Genomic DNA, 26,140 nt, shown 5'->3' on the forward strand with positions numbered 1-26,140 from the left:
TAATGGGCGGCTGGATGCGGGGAGGGAGGCTTCAGGGAAGCTGCGAGCGGGGCCTCCGCCGGAGTATCGCGAAGGGGAGAGAATAGAATCGGCATCTGGAACCTGCGGCTTTCAGAGTAGAGGTTTAGGGAGGGGATGACTCTATTTTAGGAATAGAGTTGTCTGCTGCCTATCTTCCTCCCACCGAGAACGGGAGTGGGGGTGGGCAGGGGGACAACTGGAAAGGAGAGGAGAGAGGGAGCTGATTGAGGGGACCGCAGCTGGGAGGGCGGCGACCGAAGGGAGGGAGACTGGTGGCGTCCCCATCTCGCGGGGTCCAAGGCGTGACGCATCCGCGCTCCGCTGATTGGAGCCCTCCTGGCGCCCGACTGTATAAATCGTCCTCAGAGCTGCGCCCCCTCCGCAAAGGTGACCGAGAGAGGGTCCAGCCTCGCCGCCTGAGAAGCCATGACCGGCCGGGACGCGCTTTCCGAAGGGCGTGCCAGGAGCAGGGCACTGGTGCCCGGAGGCCCGCCCACCGGCTCGCGCCCCCGGGGCTTTGCCATCACCGACCTGCTGGGCCTGGAGGCTGAGCTGCCCGCACCTGTTGGCCCCGGGCCGGGATCCGGCTGCGAAGGCCCCGCGGCCGCGCCCTGCGCGGGTCCAGGGCTCGGCCTCCTCTGCGGCTTCGGCGCGCAGCCCCCTGCGGCCGCCCGGGCCCCCTGCCTGCTCCTCGCAGACGTGCCCTTCCTGCCGCCCGAGGGGCCTGAGCCCAGCGCCCCGCAAGTCCCCGGCCGCCCGCCGACCCCGGCCGCCCGCCAGAAGCGCAGCGAGAGCGTCTCGACGTCCGGTAAGGAGGCCAGTCGGTGCCGCTCCTGTCCCTTCCCTCGGCTCGGGCGCGCAGGGTGACACTCCGGGGCCCCGCCAAGCCCAACGCAGCTCCCCAGATTTAGGGAAGTCGGGACCGCAGAGCGTGGCCTCGCCGGGGAAGGCATTCTCGCAGCCGCGCCCTCTGCCCCTGACCTCTCCTCCGGGTCTGATCGCCGCTGCCCCGCGGACACCACCACCACCCGGTCCGGACCCGCCCTGGGGTCTCAGCGACCCGGCCGCGGTCTCCGGGGGCCTTTCCCCCGCGCCCGCGCGAGGCTCGGCCTCTGGGAACGGCGGAGGGCGGGAGGCCTGGGCCTGCCTCGTTTGTCAGTGGCACAGAACGCGGTGCCCGCCAGAGCTGGAGGGTTCGCTGAATTGATTGACGAATTGTCCGTCTCTTGGAGAGCGGGGGGCGGAGGCCTGGAACTGTCCTCCTCCCTGTGCTGAAAAGCGAGTCTGGGTTCCGCGCTTCTCCCCTCCTTCCAGCACGTGAGAAGCAAGCTCGCCCGTCTTATGGTAGCTGTGCTCAGCTCCTCAGAGAAGTCGGGGTGGATTGTGGGCAACAGAAGGGAGCAATGGAAATCTACAAAGACAGGGCCGAGAAATCGAGAGGTTTGGGGTGTGGGGGAAGAGAACGGAGAATTACACGAGAAGAGGTGGACGGACGGAGAGAAACTATGCAGCGGACCGCAGAGCGGAGCATCCAGCCAGCGAGGCAGAGAGAGTGCAGTGGTCTCCACTGCTGATTAAAGGAAGCAGGCGGGGGACTTCCCTGGCGGCCCAGTGGTTAAGACTCCGCGCTTCCACTGAAGGGGGTACGGTGGTCCGGGAACAACTAAGATCCCGCATGCCCCGCAGCGCGGCAAAAAAAAAAAAAAAAAAAGTAAGCAGGCGGAATCAGCAGGCAGGCCAACGTCCACCCAGCTCTAAAAGGACTTTGTTTCATGAGTGTCTAGGTAAGATCAAATGAACCCCACTATTAGTTGTTTCACTAAAAATGCAGGAACCACCTTCATAGGATGGGCTCTTTCTGTGTGAGGACCATAAAACTAAAGGCAAAATGCAACTGCATCCTAGTCTGTGAGGGCGTTTCTCAAGACCAAGACCAACACTGTCCAGTAGAAACATCATGTGACTGTGAGTAACGAAAGTTTCTCAAAGCCACGTTAAAAAGGAAAAATAAATAGTTGAAACAAATTTAAATACTCTATCTTACTTAATCCAATACATACAAAACATTGTCATTTTACATGTACTCAATATAAAAATTATTAATATTTTACTTTTGACGGTATTAAGTCTTCAAAATCCACTGACTGTTTCATGTTTACAGCTGGTCTCAATTCAGATTGGCCACATTTCACGTCTCAATAACCTTATATATCTATTGGTATACCAGATTGGACAGCGTGAATAGCATAATATTATAATCCAATTTTTCTGGTGAAGTAATTGATGTAGGAGTAAAACTGACATTATTTTACTATTTTTGCATTTCTTAATTCACTTTTTAGTGTTTTGAAGCAAATATGCTTTTTAACAATGAACCTGACAATAGTTTGGTCTTCTAACCTTCCTTTCAACCTAGATCTTTTGATATAATGGATTTCAAAAGATAAAGCGTAGTGGAGTGGGTTCTTTTTTTTTTTTAATTCTTTTTTATTTATTTATTTTTTAAATTTTTTTATTTTATGGCTGTATTGGGTCTTCGTTTCTATGCGAGGGCTTTCTCTAGTTGTGGGAAGCGGGGGCCACTCTTCATCGCGATGCGCGGGCCTCTCACCATCGCGGCCTCACTTGTTGCGGAGCACAGGCTCCAGACGCGCAGGCTCAGCAATTGTGGCTCACGGGCCCAGTTGCTCCGTGGCATGTGGGATCTTCCCAGACCAGGGCTCGAACCCGTGTCCCCTGCATTGGCAGGCAGACTCTCAACCACTGCACCACCAGGGAAACACCGGGAGTGGGTTCTTAAAATTATTTCACCTGCCATCTATGAATCATCTGGGCACACTTGCCAAGAATGAATTTCCCAGACCCCACTTCCAGAGGTCTGGAATCGGTACAGCAGGGCAGGGGGCCAGCTCTGATGAGGGTCTGATGTCACAAACCTCCGTCCTCCCTTTAAGAAATGTTGATGTTTTGGTTAAGATGAGGAAGGTGAGACAGAGGCAGAAGGAAGTGGATGAATTTGGCAGCTGAAGGGACAGGAAATGCAATTAGTGTTCAAGTAGCTTTGGCTTCACACAGTCTGGGGTTTGAATCCCAGCCTCACTGTTGACTACCTGTGTGATCTTGGGCAAGTTACTTAATCTCTCTGTGCCTTGGTTTCCTCCTCTGTAAAAAGAGAATAATAATAGCAGCTGACTTGGAGTTCTTTTAATTTATGGAGAATAACGGTGATAATGCATGAGCAGTGCTAAGCTCAGCACCTGGAGCATGGTGTGAAAAATGCGAGCTTGTAAATATTCACATCCCCAACAGGTTCATAGCGTCAATCCTCAAAGTAAAATCCAGAAAACAAAGTGAAAAATATGCTCACCTTTAAAGTCCTCCCTCTCTCCTTGTGCTAATAGATGAGGACAGCCCATCTGAAGACAGGAGTGACCTGAAGGCGTCCCCCGCCCCCGGCAAGAGGAAGAAGCGGAGGCATAGGTACCTGCCCTCACCCCTCTCCTTGGGACACAGTGCCTGAGAACTAGCTGGCCCTGCGTTAGGGCAGCAGCGGGAAGGGCTCAGTAGCCATTTGGGAATGTAATTCTGCAGTACCCAGGGGGCTGCAGGTCAGCCTTTGTAGCATTTTAAAGACACAATTTGGTGGGCCTTTAAAATGGGTCTTCTTAGAATGAGTTGATGGAATTCATTGAGGAGAAAAAAAGACCTAAAGAACTTTGTTTGGTTTGAACTAAATTGTGGACTTTCCAGAGGCTAATCATTCAGAGGTGGGGCATCCAGTTTTCATGAAGTGGACAAAGAGGGGCCAGGCATGGGGTCCTCTGAGGCTGGAAGCCTTGCAGCCTCCTGTGGACATGTGCCCACGTGTGTGTTCGGGCCTCCCTCCAGGACCGTCTTCACCGCCCACCAGCTGGAAGAGCTGGAGAAAGCCTTCAGCGAGGCCCACTATCCTGATGTGTATGCCCGGGAAATGCTGGCCGTGAAGACCGAACTCCCCGAAGACCGAATACAGGTGCAGGTCCCACCACCCAGAGACACCACAGAGAACACGCTGTCCTTACACGCAATGAGTCAGCCCATAGCCACCTCTAAACAGCCCAGCACTTCCCCCTCCGCACCCAAACCGAAGGTCACTTAGATGCCAGAGCCTTCCTTTGTGTTCATTTAGAGAGGATGACCCCTGTAACCTTCAAGCCTTTTTTCCTTTTATTAAATCATTCTTAAAAATTACACAGTGTGCGCTGCATCTAGAAACTATGTCAAGATATCAATGAAAAAATGACTATCACTCCATTGCAAGCCCTCAAAGAAACCAGTGTAAATAGCCTGACGAGGCCTTTCTGCACACCGCCCCCATGCCGTATGCACATCTGGCCCTGGAACACGCGCTCACAGGCACACAGGATTGGTCTTTGTCTTTACAGAAAGCCGTCCTGTGTGTGCCTCAGCCTCTGTGCTGACAGCACATCCTTGCCAGGTCAGAAGGCATGCCACTCACTCACTCTTTTTAAGCAGCTTAACAATATTCGACACTATTATTAAGATAAAGCAATCCAACAACCGAGGTTAGAAGAGACCATTGCCCTGGGGAACCGCTCCCATCGGTGTAAAATCGACTTCTTTACACACTGTGGGATACTCTGATTTTGTTTTGTCATCCCTGACTCCGTGGAAACCTCGGTGGAAACTGGTCTGGATCACCCAGCACGACCAGTCCTGCGAGCCACAAGAAAGGCCTGGGTCCCAGGTGCCCCCGAGAGGGTGCACCTGTGCCCCTCTGCGCTGGGGTCTCCTCCCGTAAGCCCTTCTGCTTCCCCTCCCGCCTCAATCCAGGTCTGGTTTCAAAACCGGCGGGCCAAGTGGCGGAAGCGGGAGAAGCGCTGGGACGGCAGCAGCGTGATGGCTGAGTACGGGCTCTACGGGGCGATGGTGCGACACTGCATCCCGCTGCCCGACTCAGTCCTCGGCTCCGCGGAGGGCGGCCTGCTGGGCTCCTGTGTGCCCTGGCTTCTGGGTAAGGAAGAGGGTCCTGTGGCCGCACCCTGCCAGAGATGTTGGGGGTCCCCATGCCCGGTGGCCATTGTCAAGCCAAGCAATGTAAATTTACTCAGATTCAGGCCCAGAATATCACATCCGATTTTTAATTAATTACAAGGCTTGGACTTTGATCAGTTGCCTTATTTTTCATTGGAACTATGTAGGCAGTGTGTAGACAGGTCCAATCAGGCCCTGGTTTTATGAGTGGAATGACACACTTTCATTATATGAAATATGTTTCCCAAATGTTGAGAGCTGTTAGAGGTTTTGGAAACCATACAGTTCAGAGCTCATGGTAATTGGAAGCGGGAAGGCGCAGGCAGTGAACCTGCAGACTGTTAACCCCTTGCACCCTGGACTCAGGAGGTCCAGTTCCTGGTCCTGGCTCGGCCATTAATAATCTGCCGCGTAGCTGTTCTGTCCCCTAGTTTTTGGTGCTGGAACAGTCTGCACTGGTGAGGTCCTAGCTTTGAGGCTGGGCATTCTGAGGAGGTGGCACCCTTACTGGTCTGTTGGCTGTTACCAGAGACACTCGGGCTTGGAGGAATGAGTGACAGACAGCACGCTGAGCAGGGTGTGAGATTAGGATTAGGGGGCCGAGGGGGCATTTTAGGCTGGGGAGGAGGAGGGTTTTTGTTCAGCAAACACTTTTTGAACCCCTACCCACCGGACACTATGCTGGGACTGGAGAAACCAATCGTCTTTGCCCTCAAGGGTTGGAGAGCCTGGAGGGAACTTTGGGCAGGTAACCGGGCCCACCTCTCTGAGTTTACACGAGCAGGTGGGGTGGAGCTTACTGAGTCCGCAGGTCTGTGGCCGAACAAGAAACTGGGCCTTGTGCTGCCAGACATCTGACTTTTTGAGAGAAGCTGGAAGTCTGACTTTTGATGTAAATCTCCTGATTTTAAAATGTTGCCAACAAGTTTTAAAATAAAAATTTAAAAATCACCATGTCATCCAAACAAGGCACTTTTGCTGGCTGTGTCCAGCTGGCAGACACCAGTCTACAACCCCTGATGTTGAGAGTTACCTACGAGACTCTCCTGCAGGCCCCAAGACAGGTACCAATAAGGGAAATTCTAATGGGATTTAGAGAACAGTGACATGGAAGAAATTTACTTAATTGCTGTATTTAGAGATATCTGTTTTTATTTATTTTCCTTTTTTGCAAGGGATGCATAAAAAATCCACAGGGATGATAAGGAAAGCAGAAAGTGAAGAAAAGCTGGCAGGACTCTGGGGCTCTGACCATCTCAAGGAAGGTTCTAGCCCACATCAGGCAGGACCCCAGAGGGGCTTGGAGGAAGGCAGCCCTGAGAGCGGCTTGGAAGACGTGGCCATTGATCTCTCCAGCACCACACGTCAGGAGACCAAGAGAGCGCAGCAGGGGTCTGGTGCCCAAGGATGTTCAGACTCTGAGGGGCTAGAGGGGCTCCAGCCAGGGAAGGAGGGGGCCTTATGAAGCTGCAGGTCCCCCCTCCCCCACCAAATGTGCACATTCCTCACCAGCTTTTTTCAAAAGACAAAAGTTGTCGAAGACAAATACTCTCAGTTGGATTTTCTTCTTCCGGTGTCAGGATGAAATGCAATGCCACTTGCTTTAAGAAGACAAATGGTGACTTATGGAAAATTCCATTTCATTCTAGAATGGAAACCATTTCTTAAAGGCACATGAATCAGTTAATTTGGTGTAAAACTTTTATTCTCTTCTGTAGAACTTGAGGAGGGAGGATTTTAAGTCCAAAACCCATTTTCACTGCCAGACATCCCAAGATTTGGTTCAATATACTGTGTAGACTCACAGGTTAAGTCTGGTGTCCTTACTCTGAATCCAAAAATACAAAATTATTTAACCTACAGAGAATCATATATCTTCATAAATACTGAAGACTTCATGCAGATCTCATATGAATGAAACATAACATCTTTACCTTGAACTTGGCTTTGGACATTTTCATTTTCTTGTTAGGCAATGATCCTATGTCCTCCTGAGTGTCATTTGATCGGGTCTGTGGAGCTCTTCCACCAAGAAAGCCCTCTCTCCCTTCCCTTCTGAAACAGCACAGGACCATATCTGAACAACTGCTGAATATCTATAAACAGTGTTTTAAGTTCAGACCAGGCTTCTTGGTTTTTTAAAATTTATGTTTGAGAGCACTTTAGTGACTTGATTTCGTGAATGTTTCCTTGCCTGTATTTCCTTTCCTTTATTTATTATTTAAAAATAAACGTTTTGTGATGTGCCCGTGTCTCACACACCCCCTCTGTCTGCATGTGCACCTCCTGCTGCCTCTGCCGAGGGTGCCTCCATTAGCCCGGAAACATTATACCCCAAGCACTTCACGCTCAGGCTGCAGCACTTACCCTGTGTCGCTCTGTAAACTCCTATGGGGCAGCGTCGGTGTCTAACTCTCTTTTCTGAGTTCAGAGTCTAGAGCTTGCACCTTCTTGATGGGGAGGCTGAGGGGGAAACACGGCTCTTCTTGAAGAAGAAGGCGTGGGAAGAAGGGTGAGGACCCCCTAAGCAGGTGGTTTCCTCTGGGAATGGGTACCGCCGCCCATCATGCTGGGCCTAGCTCTCCCGTCTCTCCGGATGAGAAAACACAGTTTCCTTGCTTTGGTCTGTTTCTCTCATCCTGTGATTGTCCCAGACTATTGTGAAAATTAAATGTCACCTAACCTTACTGCAACAACAGCAGCTAACAATGAGCCCCACCTTCTCTCATTCATTCTGGCACCAAGATCTCAGCTGAAGCTTGGGGCTGACGGCGGGAGGGCAGGTGCTGGGAAGAATCTGGAAGTCACTTTCTCTCTCTCCCGCTGGACCCGCTGGACCCGCAGAGCAGGCCCTGAGCGATGTGGCTACACCTGTTCTGGACCCTCTGCTGCCTCAGGCCGGTTCTCAGATTCTTGTCTCCATCTCTCTTCCTAGTTTATCCAGGGTTGAGTTTGGGGGAGGGAGCTAGTAACCTGTGCAACTTACATACAGCACACTCATAAAATAAAATATTATGCAGCCACTAAAAATGATAACAATGAGGCATACTTACGTGGAAAGATGTTCATGAAATGTTACCGAGTAGGGGCTTCCCTGGTGGTGCAGTGGTTAAGAATCCGCCTGCCAATGCAAGAGACACGGGTTCGAGCCCTGGTCTGGGAACATCCCACATGCCATGGAGCAACTAAGCCCGTGCGCCACAACTACTGAGCCCACGAGCCACAACTACTGAAGCCCGCGTGCCTAGAGCCCGTGCTCCGCAACAAGAGAAGCCACCGCAATGAGAAGCTCACGCACCGCAGTAAAGAGTAGCCCCCACTCACCGCAACTAGAGAAAACCAGTGTGCAGCAACGAAGACCCGACACAGCCAAAAATAAATTTTAAAATTAAAAAAAAAAATTAAACGTAATTAAAAAAAAAAGTTGCTGATTGAAAACTCCTAAAAGAACCCCAAAAAGGATACAAGTAGAAAAAAATATGTAAAGCAGAATAAAAATGAAATAAAGAAACTTAACTGCCATAGAACCATACAAATAGTGGACAATCTTCTAGGCAAAATTATCTAAAAAAGGAGAAAACAGGAAGAGGCAAAAGAGAAAGGGACTAGAACCAGTAATATAGACCATTTTAAATGTCTAAGAACACTAATGTCTCAGTTTTTTCAATCATAAAAAAGGGGATCATAATAGAACACCCTTGTTTTCGTGGAGATTAAATGGAAGGACGTGAGTAAAGTGATTACCTCGTTTTCCAGCATGGTAGAGAAAGAGCAAAATAAATACTATTGTTACACTATTACTGGCATTCCCATTAGTATCAAGATGCCAATGAGAACACTTGTCATCATCATTATTTAACAACATGGGATCCACTAAGTAAATCATGGGATAATAACCGGTTGGAACACTGTGCAAACAGCGTTTAAGAAGAGCCCCAGGGGCACAGCAGAACTCCACCTGGGGGCCGCCGGGCGCAAGAGAGGGACTTGCCCAATGCGGACAACCGGGCGCTGTCCGGTGAACTTAAATCTGGGCTGGGCCTTCCAGCAGCTGGGGGACCCAGGTAGGGTCTGTCCTTCTGCCTCCTTCTCCTGCCCTGTTTGTCCAGGTCGGGGTGCTGGGCGCGCGACAGGCTTCCTCATTCCCCATTGGTCAGAACTGCTGTCACTCTCGGGCCTAAACCAATCGTGAGTCAAGGGGGCAGAATTCCTTGTTGGGCTTAGACCAAAAATTCACCTGCTGTCCCCAAGCTCCTTTTGCCCTAAAACTAAGTATACTTGGGCTCCTTCCAGCAAAGAAGAAAAAGGAGTGGCCTCTGACCAGCCAAGGGACAGGCTGGCCACAGGCAGGATGTGAAATAGTATATGCGACACTAAAAAAGAAGAAAAGAAAGCAGATGAAATTCCTTTGAAACGTTCAGAGCATTTATCTTTGGATCATGGGTAAATGGATACTTTTGGTCTTTTTTTCATATTTTCTAAGTTTTTTTAAGTTAATATGTAAAAATATAATAAAATAGTGATTATTAATATTAATAATATTATTAAAATAGAAATTTCTCTTTCTCAATTTAGGGCTAAGCACACACAGGACAAAATCTCATTTGAAAATACAATGAAAACGTTTAATGATAGAGTCCGTATTTTGCCTGCGTCTCCTGTCAGGTCAACACAAGTGCCAGCTTGACAGGAAACACACAGTCCCCTTCAGCCCTTACTCAAATCATGCAGCAAATTGGAATCTGACCACTGACAGCAGGACTGAATTGTTTCCAGCTTTCAAAATTGCTTTCCAGTTGAAATGTGGCTATAAAAGCCTAAAAGGAGATTTTAAAAAAATTATAATTTTAGCAAGGCCAATTTGGACAGATTCCTACTATGAACCAGTGTCACCCCCGCTGCACTTTGGTGACAGGAGAAGCACATCAGTGCCTGAGAAACATGCGTGACTCCAGGAGATATTTTCAGAAATGACAGAACAAGATATAGCAATCAGTGTCGTTTTCTGAAGTTTACCAGTATAAATACAATAAACTAAAACTATCATTCTCTGTGGTCTACAAATCATGTCCATATTGTCTTTTTTTATTCTCACAGCAGGTGAGAAACTGAGCTGCAGAGAAATTAAGTGAACTTGCTAAGCTGATTCTCAAGTTTATAAGGCTCAGGGCCAGAAGAGCTAAGTCAGCCTTGAAGCAGACGGAGGCGGCGACTTGCTCTGCCACATGTGGACACTTGGGTGAAGCTGTATGGTCAGGCCTGAGAGTGCTGGCTGGGGAAGCAGACCCAAGAGCAGGGAGCATACGCGTATGCAGATACAGAGGTGGCAAGGCCAGCCACGAAGGAAAGGGCTCACTTTTTGATACGTTATTGGGACAATTGTTTATCCAAATGGGGAAAAATGAAATGGACATCAGTTTCACACCTCACAGGAAAATATGTCCAGGCGGATTAGACAAATGTGAAACGCAGAACTATAAAGCTTTTAGATGTTTGGGTCTAGAAGATGCTTCAGTTGCCCCAAGGCTGTGGTTCAAAACAACCATTTTATTTTGCTCACAGTTCTGTGGGTCTTTCTTCAGTGAGGCTTACCAAGCCTCAGCCCCTCTTTCCATCCATCTATCATCTCATCTCTCTGTCCACACATTATATTTTTCTGAACCATTTGAGATTAAGATGCATACACCATCAGACCCCTTATATCTGTTTTTCCAGCTTGATTGAGATATAATTGATTGATATACCATTGTGTAAGTTTGAGGTGTACAATGTGATGATTTGACACACGTGCAATGGCAGCCAAAGAACCCCAGGCCATTGATCTGATTTTGCTTCTGGGATTCTTAGAGCCTCACTTTGGAAGCTGAGTAGGGATTGCAAAGGTTTCAGAATCCTGGGAATTGGACCAAGGATTTTGTCCTGAGTATAGCTCTAGGGAGACCTGCTCTCAGAGAATTACTGTGAAACTCTCTGTTTTCCAATGTTAACTTCTGCTCATCCAGGTCCCGTTCACAGGATTTTATCAGGGACCCCACAGGCTGCTCCATACCCTGTTTTGGTGCATGACCACCTTCAGCTACACCCTCTAATATTGCCAAAGTTTGCTCCTCTGGGGAGTTTCTCACACAGCTGTGTTCTGCCCAAAGTAAGCGTGCCGTGTCCCTGTCACCACTGATGGTCCCTGTTAGTGGACGCCCCACGTGCAGGGCTCCCTGATGATGCAAAAGGCTCAACAACCTTAGGACAGAAAGCACTGATCTCCCAAGTGTATTGTATTCTTTCCCAAATCTATTACCCGACTGGTGAGAGCAGAACCACACCCATGACATCCGGGCCCAAGGAAAGGCGCGCAAAGCTGTTCTTACAGAAGCATCCTCCAAGTTAAGGCTTCCACACAAGGTATCTACCAAGGGACTTCCCTGGTAGCACAGTGGTTAAGAATCTGCCTGCCAATGCAAGGGACACGGATTCGAGCCCTGGTCCGGGAACATCCCACATGCCACGGAGCAACTAAGGCCGTGTGCCGCACTACTGAAGCCCTTGCGCCTAGAGCCCATGCTCTGGAACAAGAGAAGCCACCGCAATAAGAAGCCCGCACACCACAATGAAGAGTAGCCCCTGCTTGTGGCAACTAGAGAAAGCCTGCGTGCAGCAATGAAGACCCAACGCAGCCAAACAAACAAACAAGAAAAAGGTATCTATCAAAATGGAACAGTAGGGACCCATGGCTTCGTTCTGACTTCTTTGGATCCTCCCCACTTCTTAAAAATTCATCCAAGGCTGGCTGCCTTTTCGCCCTTTCCATCAAAATAAATGGATAAATAAATAAATCATCACCAATAACATGCTGGCGCCACCTGTTGGCAGGCATGTGGCTGTGCTCTGGCCTGACTTGCGGGTCAGACATCTAAAAGCACAGCTTGAACACGTGTGTATAGAGGAATTTGTTTTTCTACCCATCCTTCCAACCCACCCATTGAGCCACCGGCTGTGGTCGTCTCCCCTCTGAAATGTCTTCAGTCATGTAACTGTCTCGTTAGCTACCCTTTCTGTGGTTAAACTGCCCAGTTTACGATACTTTGTTATAGGAGCCCACGCGGACTCAGACACACAAGGCCTCATCTTTTCTCAATTTATCATCATTTAAAATAAATAATTCCCGTTATTCCCTATGCCCAGTCCACCACCTTAATCTCTCTCTGCCGTGTACACTAGATCTCTCTTCTCCTTCCCCAGAGTGTCTGCCCCTCAAGTTCAGGGCTGTTCTGGGCGCAACTAGCTTTCGTTGATCAATTCACTAGAGAGACAAAGACTGTTCTGAGGGCCTCATTGTTCAGGAGATGCTCCTGAACTTCCCTTGATGGAGACGTGGCTTCGAGGCCCGCGCTGTGTTCTTCCTGTCCACTGGTCCTGAGGCAACTTTAAAGTTAAAGGCAGAATTCATCGCCAGGTGGCAGTGTTGGCCAGCTTTAAAGTTTGTCAAAATGGGCACTGGGTACGAGAAATTTGATTGTTTTGTTTTCTATCCCTCATCTTCCCATTCAATCAATCCACAATCAATCAATCAATCCAGATTCATTGGGCCCCTGCTCAATCCACACACACCCTCCTGGATTCTCAGCTGGTGCCTTCAGGGTTGGGCTCTGTTTAATTTCTTTGGGACCCACAGAGGTCAGCCCCAGAGGAAGCGGTGTCCACCCCAGGCGGTCAGCACATGTTTGCTGGCTGACCCTTCCCTGTCGTGGCCTTTGTCTCAAGGTCATGCTCGTATCATAAACCCTCACATTTGGGTGGATTGAGCTGAGAGGCTGGGGAGCCCCAGAGACATTCCTGAGGCCCCGGGTAGGGACGGTGACGTGTTTTCAGCTGCCTCTGCTTTCTCAGGCAGAAAAAGAGACCGATCTCTAAGACCAGCCCAGAAGCTGCTCCCTGGTTTCACTCCGTACCTCTCATCCTGCTCTGGTCCTGAGGAGCCCAGCATCCAGGGTGATCACTGCCAAACGAGCGTCTGAGCAGGGATTTCCACCGGCCTGAGACCACGAAGGGGACAAGGCAGCCACCGCTGAGCATCGGGACCTCGGGTTCAGAGGGAGGGGACTGCACAGGCCTCTGCCGGACGATGGACCTGCAGGATGAACCACGAGGACAAGTGGCCACGGGGGCTTTCTGGCGTGTGTGGGAAACCCACGGGCTGTTCAGGATGAGGTCTTGGTGTGGGAGCTGGCTCTTCTGAGCAGTGTTGCCCTTGGCCGTCCTGCCCCCTTGCCCTTGGCATCCTCCCCCTCTACCTGCCCGCTGCTCGCGGTTCGGTCTCAAAGGAAACTCCGAGACTCAGCTGAGAGCCCCTTCCCTAGCTGCCCAGCCCCTCAGTGTTTAATTTTATGCGTGTCAAAATACAAACGTTCCCAGCCAGAACTGCTGCCATTCTCAGAAGCTGTTGGACCAAAATCTGTTTATCCCTGGTTGCACTTGAGTCCAGGATACAGTTGGTTCTAGGGGGATCGGCTTCAACAGGAGACCGCAGGAAGTGAGCTGGCGTTCGGGTGTGATGGGAGGGAGGCATGGTGACTTCACTGCTGGAGCCCTGAAGTGGGAGGAGAAACAGTAGCTGCCGACCGAGGGGAACAGCAGCCCTCTGGCTGGGAGGGGGCAGTCTACTAGTTGGGAGCCAAAGAAAGACAAGGGAAGGGGCGGGGAGGGGAGGGCATGAGATTTAAGCTCATCAGCCCTTAAATACGCCTGTGCAGCCCCCATGCCTTAGAAGCTATGATTTTACGGAAACAGGAAAAGCCGGATACTCTGTCCGGCATATCCTCATTGGGATGAACACAGCACCTGGTGTTTGAGAGCCGAAGGATTCAGGGTCTGGCTCCCACCCATTCATCTCGCACATGACAACACCGAGGCACTTACTGCACGGTGGGCTGAGGGCAGCACGAGGGCCTGGTGCGCTTGTCCTGGCTCCCTGACAGCGCCCTCTGTCCACCCGGCTTCCTCGAGGTGGACGGAGGAGGAAGCCAGGGCTTGATCCACGGGTGACGGTGGCCACGGCTCACAGTTCCCAGAGCTCAGCCCTCAGAGGGACCTCCTATGTCTGGTGATCACCTCTGGCCTGCTGCCACAGCAAGTGTCCATGCAGAGAAGCGGGAGGGGCCGTGGCTGTGAGGTCCCTGTGGACCTGGGCAGCGAGAGAACCGGTTCCTGGAGGTACCAACGACACATCACAGGAGATGCCGCTGTCTTCTCTGACGGAGCTCTTGACCACTGTGGGCTGTGAGAGTGTCTCCTGGGGGCCACGGAGAACTCAAAAGCCAAAGTCCTTCCTGTGGTTTGTGGATGGATGACACCCCAGCCTTTCCTGCTCACAGAGGGCTAGAGGGAGTTAAGGGGTTCCAGGATCTGGTGTTGACGGCATTTAGGGAGCTTGTTGCAAGAGCTCCCTGAGAACAGACCCACCCCGAGGTCTGCTGGCTCCACATGGCCCCATCCTCAGCAGATGGGGGTCCCCAGCTCTGGGAGGACACCGTTGCCAGCCCTGTGCCACCTGGAGCCTGTTCTGGTTTTCACCTGTGCTCTCTCCCACTAGTTGGTGGTGAACCCTCCTGCCCTGGGGCTGCTGTGTGCACGCTCCCTCCCGGGGATCCGGTGTGCAGTGTTACAGGGCACTGCGTGGGGGTCCTGGAGACCCCACTGCTGAAGCCATGGATACGAGTGTGCCCACACGTCTTCACTGACACTGGGGTCATGGGGACATCGGGAAATGCAGACCTGGGGGCAGGGAGCCTGATACCCTTGTGCAGCCCATCCCAGACCCCCAGCAGCTGCGTCCTCTCCTTCCTCCTACCCACTTCAAGGCTCTTAGTGTGGATTTTCTGTTTTGGTTTTGCTTTGCATTTCAGTCATTTGATTTGGTGCCTGTCTCCCTGCCTCCCCCTTTCCTTGGTCGTGCCCTTGGGCTCAGGGGCTGCGTCCGGTGCATTGCTGTCGAGCTGACAGCCTCCATGCTGGCCCAGGCACACGGGGTGGGCGGTGGTCCACAGACGCCGTCACTGAAGGGAGGTGGAGGAGGGAGGAGAACAGGGGCCAAGGAGCAGGGGGCTCTGGTGGCTCACTGCTGGGTCTGCTGAGGGGAACAGGTGGGTCTCCCGGGCCTGTATCTACAAAATTGCTTCATAGGAGGGTCCAGTGCTGCAGCTCCGAGCAATGTGGGAGGTAGGGCCTAAGAAGGCAAACACCCTAAAGCTGCTAAAGCTGTGAGCGCTGGGGGCCCAGGCTCCCCACTTGCCAGCTGTGCAGCCTTGGGTGGGCCTGTCCCCTCTCTGTGTTTGCTTTTTCATGTGTAAAGTGAGGACCAGGGCATCCTTCTCTTAGGATTGTGAGGGTCACCATCTCCGAGTTGAACATCAGGCCTGAGACGTAAAGTGAGCCCAGCTCCCCTGAAAACCCTCCCAGGCCTCCCACATCTGTATCTGCCAACTTGCAGCCTTCGGCAGCAGAGGGTCCTGCCCGTGTTAAGGGCAGGGGCTTCTGTGACCCGCACTGCCTGGACGACCGGCTGCTCTCAGAACTGCCGAGGCCCCATGGGAAGCTGTTCTGTGGACGTGGCCAGACAGGCGGTGAGGTGTGGCTCCACCTGCCGTAGTTCCCAGAGAGCCGCTTCCAGGAGGCAGCTGGCAGCCTTGGCCTCAGTGGCCTCATCCTGGGTAAACTGGGCTGCAGGAAGTGCAATTCTGTACCACCTGATTGGCTCAGCAGTGTTTTCTGTACCCACAATCACTTCTCTTTACCCAGCCTGAAGGAAACACCAGCTTTGTACTTCCTTCTTTAGAGTCAATTCCATGTACATTGCCCACTGTTCTTGTAATAGGGATGGGGCGGGTGAGCCGCCTTTATGTGGCGGTTACAGTCAGCTGGAGGGGGTCCTGGCGGCAGAGAGTGCAGTGAGAGGCGGATTGCGTCCATCTGCCCTGGGGGGCCCGGGGACAGGCTGGGGACCGTGTCCCACGGAGCTCCAGAGCCCTGGCCCCGGCTGCTCACTGGCCAGGCCCAGGCCTTGAAGCAGAACGAACCTCTCCCCCATCCCCACCTCCGCGACCTGATGGCGGCGGCGGTCTCCATTGGTCACAGTCTGAGGGACCTGGCCCCACTTGGGTGACCTGAGGGCCAGCTGGGTCCTGGGCACCTGGCTCCCTCAGTGATGACGGCTGGACGGGGTCTGGGGACTTGGCAATGAGGGTGCTGCCAGCTGAGATCTCCCTCTTCAGTCGGGCCTGGGCACTGGCAGGAGGAGCCAGACTGGGTGCTGGACGAATGCTCCCGGATAAGGTAACCACCTGACGCATGGACCCCCTCCTTTTAGCCTTGGAGGGTGAAAGTCGAGCCTTGGGACCTTGAACAAGTAAAATGAAGGGTAATGATGTTGCTTTGCTTATGGGATTTGTTAAGTGTTAAAAGCTGCAAGGAGGCATGGAGACAGAACTAAATGCCTCCCCTTCCCTTTCTTGTCAGAACAGAGAATAACATTTGTTTTGGTGGAGGTTTTACAGGAACTTTGTCACCTGGCCACGACCTAACCTCAAGAACAAAGGATCTGACACCAAGAAGTCTGCAACAACTAACCACGCCCCTCCCTCACCTTTCCTATAAAGGGGCTTTGCTGAAAGCTTTTGGGGAGTTCAGGGTTTTTAAGGCATGAGCCACCTGTCTCCTTGCATGGCCCTGCAATAAATGTTTCTCTGCTCCAAACTCCGATGTTTCGGTATTGTTTGGCCTTACCGTGCATCAGGCACATGTACTTGTAGTAACATTCTCTCCACGGTGTCTCTTCCTCTAGAAGGCTGGAGCTTAACCGTATGGCAGCTGGGTTCCAGGAGAGCAGGGGCTGCAGCTGTGGCCTTGCAGGGCCTGGACTGGGACAGTCAGAGCAGCACTGCTTGCCCACTTGAGGGGGAGCTTCTCACTTACACAAGGGGGTGAAGTTGATGGCCATCTTTGGGGCCCCCGGCCACAGTTATGGTCTTTCCCTATTTCAGTTTTATTTATTCTATTAAAGAGGTGATTCAGGCCAAGTGGTGAAGCAGAAATTGAAGTGGGAGTAGGGTTCTGCCCACCATGTGCCTATTTCTTAGGGCTCAGTGCCCTCATTTGTTCCACTCAGGAGTTGAGAGTGGGCGGGACTTGACAGCATTAGATAATTTTTAAATTAAGTGAAAAATGCAGGTCAAGCACTTGGCACAGAGCAGGGGCCATGTCTAGTGCTAGCTGTTATTACTGGTTCCCCAGCCTTAAAAAGCAGGCACCACGTGCAAGCACGTGCGCGCGCGCACACACACACACACACACACACACACACACACACACACACACACCCGGGGCTGACTGACAGCAGAAGTTCCTCTTACAGCTAATAGAAGGGGATGTTTCCTAAGCCCAAAGAACTCAACCAACCAGTTTTCAAAACTACCCTTTTCCTTCTGTTTACCTTATTTATTATGTATTTAGTTCGTGGGTGCTGTAATATTTAAGAGTCTGGCTGAGACAAGTTTCTGTGGGTTCCCTTCTATCTTTCGTGGCTTGACAACAAGAACACCACCTCCACTACTGGGCTTCCTGGGTGCAGCCCAGGGAGGGAGTTATCACTCCTGTTTCCCCCTCCTCAGGGCTGCATAAGAATAAATGAGTTGGTGTCTGAAACATGCAACCTGGAAGGGGCAGCCAGGGAGCTCAGTAGTGGAGGTGGTGTAGGCACAGAGACATTAAGGAACTCGCCCGAGGTCACAGAGCTAGAAACGTAGGGTTTTGAACCCAGGCCACAGATGCTGGAGCAATGAGCGAAAACCCCACAGGGTTCCAAATCAGCTACGGTTAGTGGAGCGTTTACTTCTCTGCCACATGAAAGCACCGGACCCCAGACCACCGCCCCAGGTCCCCACAGCCTCCTGCGCCGAGGACCCCCGACCAGCCCATAGCCCACAGGGGCTGCTTATGTGTGTGTGCATCTTGGCGGGGGGTGGGGGACGGGTACAGGCCGACCAGGCCGCTAGAGGGTTCACTCGCAAGGGCGCCCAAAAGGATGACTACTTCGCCTTCAGCTTCTGAGATGTTGAACTGACCTAACTGGTGGTCCTCGGACCCACCTAAGGGCCTCGCTCCGCCGGTCTTCTGAGGCCGAGCCGGCTCCCTCCCACGCCAGACAGTTCCGGGCGCCCGGGAGAGCCTGCGTCCGCGGCGCGCGTATCTGCGGGTCCCCGCGCGGCACAGCCGTCGGAGCTTGAGGACGCACCAACTGAAACCCCGGCAGCCCGCCCTGGGACCCCTTCCCCAGCTGCTCCCCCTCCCTTCCCGGCCCCGCTCTAGGGTGGGAAAAGAGAGGCGAGGTGGGACGAGGTGGGGCGGGGGTAGAATCTTCGGACTGGGACCCGCAGGGCCGGGGGTTGGCCGGAGAGCGGGGTCGGGGGGCGGGGCCTGGCCGGGGCGTTGGCCGGAGGGTGGGGCCGGGCCGGGCCGGGGCGGGCCGGGGCGGGTAGGGGCTGGGCGCGGGCACGCGAGGGCACGGTTGCCACAGCCGCGCGGGGCTCTGAGGCGCGATGGCGGCGCGCTGCTTGGGCCGCGGTGTCGTACGGCTCCTGGGAGGCCTTCGCGGGGTGGGCGCGCGGGACCTGGCGGCCCCCCGGCTCTGGGGCAGCGCCTCCGTCCCCGCCGCGCCGGCCGGCTCGTACCGGGAGCGGCTCGCGCTGGCCGCCAGCGAGCCGGCCGCCTTCTGGGGGCCGCTGGCGCGGGATGTGCTCGTGTGGGACACCCCCTTCCATACTGTGAGCGACTGCGACTTCCGCAGCGGCAGGATCGGCTGGTTCCTGGGAGGCCAGTTAAACGTGTCCGGTGAGTGGGCCTGGGGGCCGGGGCGCCCCAGCTCACGCGGTTCGAGGGGACCCCGAGCCCAGCCGGCGGCGGCCCCACATGCTCCCTCCTCAGAGTTCGGGACTCGCCCCCGGCGAGCTGTGCAGTCACCCCGCCCCCAGCCATTAGCCCCGGGGACTCCCGGCCCGGCTCGGGCGCCCGGCGTCCCCCAAGTTTAACTGGGGCCCCCACCGCCCCGCACGGCGAGCGCGCCGGGCCGCGGTGGAGGCGGCGAGGGGCGCCCGGAGCAGGACTCCCTGCTCTCGCCCCGGCGCCGGAGACAGAACCGAAAAGTTTCTGGCCGATGTCACCGCCGGGTGCCGGCCGGCGACCCGCCTGGGGAGCAGCCCTGCTCATGTAAACAAATCGAGCCGTGGCGGGTGGCGGGGAGGAGGAAGCCCGGCCGGCAGCGGGAGTCAGCCCGCGGGCGGGAAGGAGGCCATGGTGGGGCCTCCCAGTTCTCAGTTTCACCCTCGCCCCCAAGACCCACGGGGCTGGCTTTAGACCTGGTGCGACTGAGATCCCAGAAACCAGCTCCACCGCCAGTCAGTCCTCTGGTCTCTGCTGAGATCGGATCCACTACTGTTTTGTCAAGATTTGGGATGGGGGTGGGGTGGGGAAGGGTGCACTGCACCCACGCCCTGCCCAGCAAGCGGAGAAGGCCCAGGAAGTGAGGGGGGGCCCAGGCAGGCTAGGCCTGGGGTATGGGCAGCCAGGTGGGGCGGTCAGAGTGGCTGCCTGTCAAGGAGGAAGGGGGTAACTGGGGATAGGTGGGGTCTAGGGGGTGTTTAAGGAAAGGATCTGTAGGTCTTGGTGGCCAAGGCCTGAACTGGGCGGTGGGGTCTGAATCTCCCAGGCGCCACCATTTACTGGCCCATTTTTTCTGTTCCTCTGAGCTGCAGTCTCCTCCTGTGTAGACCGGAGGCAGTAATGCCCACCTGAGGGGCTGGTTGTGAGGCCAAGGCACATAGAGTGATGGAACGGGCCCAGCACTTATTGCTGATCAATAAGTAGTAGTGATTTCAACCTGTGAAATTCAGAAATAGTCATAGAATTATAGGTGGTATCTTGCAGTTATTTTTCAAACAAAGAAACTTAAGGGAACTTCGGACCAGATTTTTTTTCATATGGTATATTGCTTTGCTGGTTTAATAAAAATGACTCAGTAGAGAAGTGTTTTCTCTGAACTTGAGTCAGCAGCAAGTGTCCTTGAACTATTGGGAAAAAACCAAACCCTTAAGTTTGCAGGGTTGGCGGAATGTGCCCTGGATGGGGGAGAGCCGAGTGCAGAGGGACGGGGGTGGAGTGGGGTGGCGGGGGGTGGGTAACGACAGACATAATGGGACAGGCAGCAAGGGCCTCCTGAGCCTCATTTGGTCAGGGTCAAGGTCAGGGTCAGGGTGCAGCAGCAAGCAACTCTTCTGCCTCCTTTTCTTCACTTATTTCTCCTTTATGGTTACCTTAGCCAGAAACTGAACTTCAGAAAACTGCCTTGTAGAAAAACAGCTTTTCAGCCGCATTCTCACCTCAAATGTGTGTGCAACCCACTCATCTGTCAGGAATATCTCTGCTGTTCACCAGTGTCTGCAAATCACAGAGGTGATGGTATGAAAAAGGACCAGACCAAGCCGTGACTGCCCTGGGAGCCACTAGAAAGTTGTGGGCTGGGTGAGGCGTTTTGGCATGATCTGTCTGTGTGATGATGGCTTGTTCCAAAGGAGCATCGCTTGAAACTCCCTTTACCCCTTCAGGAAGGTCTGTACGTACAGTTCTCAAAGTGTGGTCCCTGGACCAGGAGCATCAGCACGACCTGCAAACTTTTTAGAAATACAAGTTCTCAGGTCCCATCCTAGGTGGCCAGAACCAGAAACCCAGGGGTGGGTCCTCCAGGTGCTCCTGATACACACTTGAGGTTGAGAACCACTGACCTATGTCCAACCTGCTAAAGTGGGCAGAATTGGGATGAGTGTTCTGGAGATGACTCTGTTAAACAAACAAGAAGAGTCTGTGGGTGGTTCTGTACAGTTGAGTCGTTCCAGGTGTGTCTTTGGAGTCACACCTGGGTTTGAATCCTTGTTTTCCCCGACTGTTCTTTTTTTTTTTTAAGTCTTGCCAAGTGCTTTATTTTTTTTTAGTTAATTTTTTAATTGGAGTATAGTTGATTTATAATGTTGTGTTAGCTTCTGCTGTACAGTGAAGTGAGTCAGTTATACATACACATATATCCACTCTTTTTTAGATTCTATTCCCATATAGGTCATTACAGAGTGTTGAGTAGAGTTCCCTGCGCTATACAGTAGGTTCTTATTAGTTATCTATCTTATATATAGTAGCGTGTATAAGTCAATCCCAATCTCCCAATTTATCCCTCCCTCTCTCCCCTGACAGTTCTTTCATGCGTCTCCTCTTCTGTAACATGAGAATAGTGCGTAACTGAATTCTGTTCCAGTTCCTATTGTTGCCATTTTATTAGTCTCACGGATTCCATGGGTCAGGACTTTGGACAGGGCCGGCAGTGGCTTGCCTCTGCTCCCCGTCATCTACGTGACTCTAGTCATCTACGTGCTGCTCACTCCCAAGTCTGGGGCCTGAACTGCAGGCTGGGCTCAGCTGGAGCCGTGGCCCAAAGCACCTACAAGGGGCTTCTCACAGGGTGGTGACTAGGCCCAGGGTCGTTGGCGGCCAGAGGTCCCAGAGACCAAGGCAGAGGCTGCTAGGCTTCTGACCAGCGGCAGGTGACCTGGGGACACCTGGGGCTGCTGTTACCACTGAATGAGAAAACACTTCTAAAGCACTCTGCACTGTCTTTAGAACATTCCTTGCACCCAATCACTGGCCTTTGTTATTTATTAATGAATCCTGGGAGGAGGCTGTGACTTTGAACCTGGTGTTCATCAGTGCTGCCGAGTCTGCTGTGCTTCCTCTGAACTTGACCATGGGGGTTTCCACCTGATCAGCCTGTTCCAGGAAGCAGGCTGGGGAGGGCACACAGGTGGCTGGGGAGGGCACACAGGTGGCTGGGGAGGGCACACAGGTGGCTGGGGAGGGCACACAGGTGGCCGACGTGGCTCTGAAAGCCCGTCTTGGATCCTGGGAGAGCCAGGCCTTTGTTGTAGGAGTGGGTAGGTCGTGGTGTCAGAGGCCCTGGGTGGGGGAGGTAAAGCCAGCAACCCCTGCAGTGCCACGTTCTGAAAAGGATTCTTTCCAGATTTTGAAGTTTGGCTCTTTCCCTTGTAGGGCTCAACAGACGTCTTTGCTCCTTGGGTATAAACTCCGAGATGTCAGGAAGTTGCAAGTGCAGAACTGGAGGGTAGTGACGCATTGCTTTCAAAACACAAAACTAAACTCTCCTTTGAGTCTGAGTTTAAAAAACAAGTGTGTTTATTCTTACTTTCAAGCTCGGGTATAGAGACACTGTTGTTAACTAAGCATTGAACACAGAGATTCCTTGGACGCTTTTGGGAACATTCCTAGCAGCAGTGGAAACCATTTCGCTGTAGCTCTCTCCTCTTCATGACGTGCCTCGAATAATTCAGATGACAGACACACTGAGATGGCAAGAGCCTGCCTCCTGGGTTGCATTTCCTTCCAGCGACTGAAGTAGCTCTCTCAGGTCCTTCAAGGAACTCTAAGTGGACACATGACCTCAGGTCTCAGAAGGAGCGTCCCTCAGAAAAGTCTGAATCCTCCCCAGTTGTTAGAGACGCGACTTACTTTAAATAGCAGATGCTTCTGGAAAGTTGGCAAATACAATTTTTGTGACTGATGTAATACCTCAAATTGTACCAAGGAGGTTTTCTATTTAAAGAAAACCTATTGTGAATTCTTTTGTGAATATTAACTCCCTTATCTCTTTGGATTAAAATTAAAGTTCTGTAAAGTGGGGAGGGGCAGGGATGCATTTAAACAACCAGCAAGAGTTCGTTGAATGAAAATGCCAGCCTTTGTGTGTACATGTTTATGATGGAAATGATGACCCTCTCGTCACCTTTTCTTAAAAACAAACCCAAACCCACCACACACATCAGCTTACCTGCTTGCAGAGCCGTGCCAGGCCCGGGTGCAGACCTGCCCTTAGGTGAATGAGATGATGCTTCATCTCACATCATCCTTGTGACACCAACATGAAGTGTCTGGTGGCCCCCTTGTACAGATGTGGAAATAAAGGCTCCAACTCATGTTTGGTGGTGAATGGTGCAGAAAATGCCCCAGTGCCTCAGAGCCTGCATTCTAATGAGACGGACCACAGATCAGTAAAGGAGCAGATCCACACTGGGGAACGTTCTCAAGGTTTTTACAGCTGCTAAGGGGAGAATTAGGAAGTGTGTTCCACCATCCCCTGCCCCCTTCCCGTGTTGAAGGAATCTTAGGGACGTGGTCTCTGCTGGCAGGGACATTCTGACCCAGATGGGGGAGGGTTTAGCAGAGCTGGGAAGATGAGTGAGCACTGAATGGTGTGGTGGGAGGGAGAGATCATTGTGTGCTGGGAAATTTGGAAAAGGCTTGAAATAAGAGGTCGGGTTTGAGCCAATCCTTAAATTGCACTGTCTTCTTGCCCAACTCTTCTTGGAAATACTTGGAAAGGTAATTTCCTTGTCCCACTGCCCAGTTCTTTGGGTGGAGACTTTTTTAAAAATGGCGGATGTAAGAGTTTCCTTCCCTTCCTCCTTCCTCTTTTGTTTTTCTCTCTGCTGTTGAGGCAATAGCGGGAGCCATGCATACGTGTTAAGAGCCAACATACACATGGCGTTGTAGAGCCACGTCGCCCCAGACCCTGCACTGTGCTTTTCTCTGGGCGCTGTGTCATCTGAGTGTTGCCCACGGCAGTTGTGAACTGTGTTTCCCTTGGGGCACAGCCACACCATCTGACCCCATGGCAGGAAAACTCCAGTGGCATCTAATTACTACCGTGACTCCTAGAGTCCGGAACCATTACCACCACCACGGATTAGAAGAGTGAGATTTAGCGGTGCTATTTAGAGATAAACAAGCGAGTCTGCAGTTAGCAGTTAGCGAGTGGTTGGACAGCGGCCTGGCTCTAGAGCAAGATTTTAACCATGACCCCAGGCTGCCATCCAGTGGGGGCATGGCCAGATGTCTTACAGAGCTCGCAAGGGTCTTTAAGTACTCCTGTCCCCATTGGAAAAAGAAAGCCCCCCGGGAATCGGGAATATACATACCAGGTAGACGTGAGTGCACGTGTGCATACGTCCGCCAGTGTGAGCGTGGTCCTGGACCACAGCATCATGTCAGATCTTGGTAGAAGTGAAATGCTTAGGCCCACCCCGGCCTGCTCAGTCAGAGACTTAGAGTGGGGCCTTGCTACATGCTCATAAGTCCTCTGGGGATCCTGGGGAATTTAGAAGCCCTGATTTAGACCAAAAAGAAAACTTCTTGAGGGACTAAGCCATGAAGACGAGAAGAGGTCTGTTCCCTCCCCTGGGCATGGGGCCAACCTGGTGTCATTTAGACCCCACATTGCCCTCCAGCTCAGGGACTTGGGAGGTCCATCCGTCCTCCAGAGCTTAGGTGCTTCCTCTGCTCTGAGCCCTGGGTCAGGCTGCAGGTGTCCAAACAGGAACAGGGCATCCAGCCCCTGCCCACAGAGGGGCAGCAAGTTGGATACATCGAGGGAAGAGTTAAGAGTTTGGGAGGCATGAGGTCCAAGGGAAGAGAAGTGCTCCATAATAGAGTGAGGACGTGTAGGCTGGGACCTGTGGGAGGGTGGGCACCAGATGAAGGGCAGGAGTGGTGAGGGTGGGATGGTGTACCCCGGGCAGGGTGAAACTGTGCAAAGGCCCTGAGGCAGGAAGACCCTCAGCAGACTCGGCACGGCCAGTGAGGGGAGGGGACGGGACCCACCCGTGAGTGGGTGGTCACCACCTTAGCTGCCAGGCGAGGGTATGGCCTCATCTGCTGCTTGTTCAAGAGAAGCCAGAAATCTGTGGTTTTAGTGTGAAAACTCTTGATTTCTAAACTTTGGACCAGACTGACACACACATTGATGTTGGGTTTATTGTGTAAATCCAGGTTTTGCCACCAAGCCCCTTCTCAGTTTGTCTTCTTGCTTTCCTCTCTTCTATTTTTTTGGCATTTTTTTCTCTTCTATTTTTCTAGTAATTCAAAGAACTTTCCTGTGTAAGTAGCAATTTTTCCCATGACATCTATCTTTATTTATTAAATTTTTTGAGGTATAATTTATATACTTGTTAGGAGCCAGAAAGCTGAAATGAAATTTTTTAATTTATAAGAGTAAATGACAGATAAAATAACCTGAGAGGGAAAAATGTGATACATACACACACACACACACACACACACACACAGAGACACACACAAGCTAAAGTTTGTAAATGTTTTCATGTGAGTTCACCCTGTTGAGGATTATGGGAATCACGTAGTTTGTTATGGGGAGGGCCTCCCATAACTTTTGTCAGAATGGTTTTCCATCAGGAAATATTTGTAGTAACTCGCAGCAGGGTGATTATCAGGTGGTAGTTGACCTTGTATTCCTGTGGTAGCACCTCAGCATTGCCTTCCATCTGATTCTGACCCAGCCCTGTGAGTTAGATGCAGCAGTGGGTGCATCTCCCATTTATGTAGGAGGAGATTGATTTGGAGAAGACAGTAACTGCCCCAAAAAGAAAAAAAAAAGAAAAATTTATGTACCTGGACATGAGGGTGACCCTGAAGACCAGGTGGGCAGTGGCTGCTGCCCCCATAGCTGTTTGTGGTATTTATTCCTCTGCTGATGGGGAAGTGCGTAATGAAAACAGGCCACGAGGGCCGGCTGGAAGGGGCTCTGGCACAAACCGGCCAGAGCCAAGCTCACCTTGAAGTCCAGCCAGTTGTAGTGAATAAGAGGTTAGCAATGAACATGATCCTACTAATCTTCAGGTTAACGGTAAACCAGCACAACTGAACTGTTTTTGCGGGCAGTCATGTGACCTGAGCTTGGGTAATGGAGGGAGGGGGAGCAGAGCCTCCCGGAAAACTAGCAAGGCATTTTGCCATCATTGCATCACTTCTTGGGGCAGGGTGCTGGCTGGACGCCTGAGAAGGGATATGGGCCCTTGTCCTGGATCGCACCTCCACCACACGAGAGCCCACCCCACCCACGCGCACTGAGTCGGGGCGCCCTGTTTGCATCGAGTCTTCTTTCCCACAGCCCAGCCTGCGGTGCTCAGCC

At 52.3% G+C, this 26,140-nt stretch overlaps 2 protein-coding genes and 2 long non-coding RNA genes across 6 annotated transcripts in view; 3 read left to right on the forward strand and 1 right to left on the reverse strand.

Moving 5' to 3' along the window:
• Positions 1–447: 447 nt before the first annotated feature.
• VSX1 (visual system homeobox 1) lies at positions 448–6,552 on the forward strand (the record flags this gene model as incomplete). Its single annotated transcript, XM_082359743.1, has 5 exons — positions 448–829; positions 3,423–3,501; positions 3,910–4,033; positions 4,855–5,035; positions 6,231–6,552. 5 exons carry the CDS (start codon positions 448–450, stop codon positions 6,518–6,520), a joined length of 1,056 nt encoding a protein of 351 aa, XP_082215869.1. The 3' UTR covers positions 6,521–6,552.
• A 246-nt stretch (positions 6,553–6,798) lies between these two features.
• On the reverse strand, positions 6,799–17,359 carry LOC309613199. Of its 2 annotated transcripts, none has more exons than XR_014235579.1 (3): positions 13,969–17,359; positions 6,990–13,639; positions 6,799–6,883 (listed from the first exon to the last, which is right to left on the reverse strand). It is a non-coding gene; the product is annotated as an uncharacterized lncRNA (long non-coding RNA). The 2 variants fall into 2 exon arrangements; XR_014235580.1 differs by lacking the exon at positions 6,799–6,883 and having other exon boundaries at positions 7,022–7,110; positions 7,423–13,639.
• A 1,233-nt stretch (positions 17,360–18,592) lies between these two features.
• The window catches only part of ACSS1 (acyl-CoA synthetase short chain family member 1), a 41,865-nt gene continuing 34,317 nt past the window's right edge, over positions 18,593–26,140 (forward strand). Inside the window, exon 1 of one of the 2 annotated variants that reach the window (XM_082360166.1) lies at positions 18,593–18,933. In XM_082360166.1, coding sequence (XP_082216292.1) covers positions 18,642–18,933 — 292 coding nt within the window. In that variant the 5' untranslated portion in view covers positions 18,593–18,641. The remainder of the gene's footprint in view (positions 18,934–26,140) is intronic. The other variant, XM_082360165.1, reaches the window with a different exon arrangement.
• On the forward strand, positions 18,941–23,130 carry LOC309613409. The gene is made up of 2 exons (XR_014235709.1): positions 18,941–20,619; positions 22,189–23,130. It is a non-coding gene; the product is annotated as an uncharacterized lncRNA (long non-coding RNA).

This window comes from Balaenoptera borealis (assembly GCF_965194805.1).
Source record: "Balaenoptera borealis genome assembly, chromosome: 16".
Taxonomy (NCBI): Eukaryota; Metazoa; Chordata; class Mammalia; order Artiodactyla; family Balaenopteridae; genus Balaenoptera; species Balaenoptera borealis.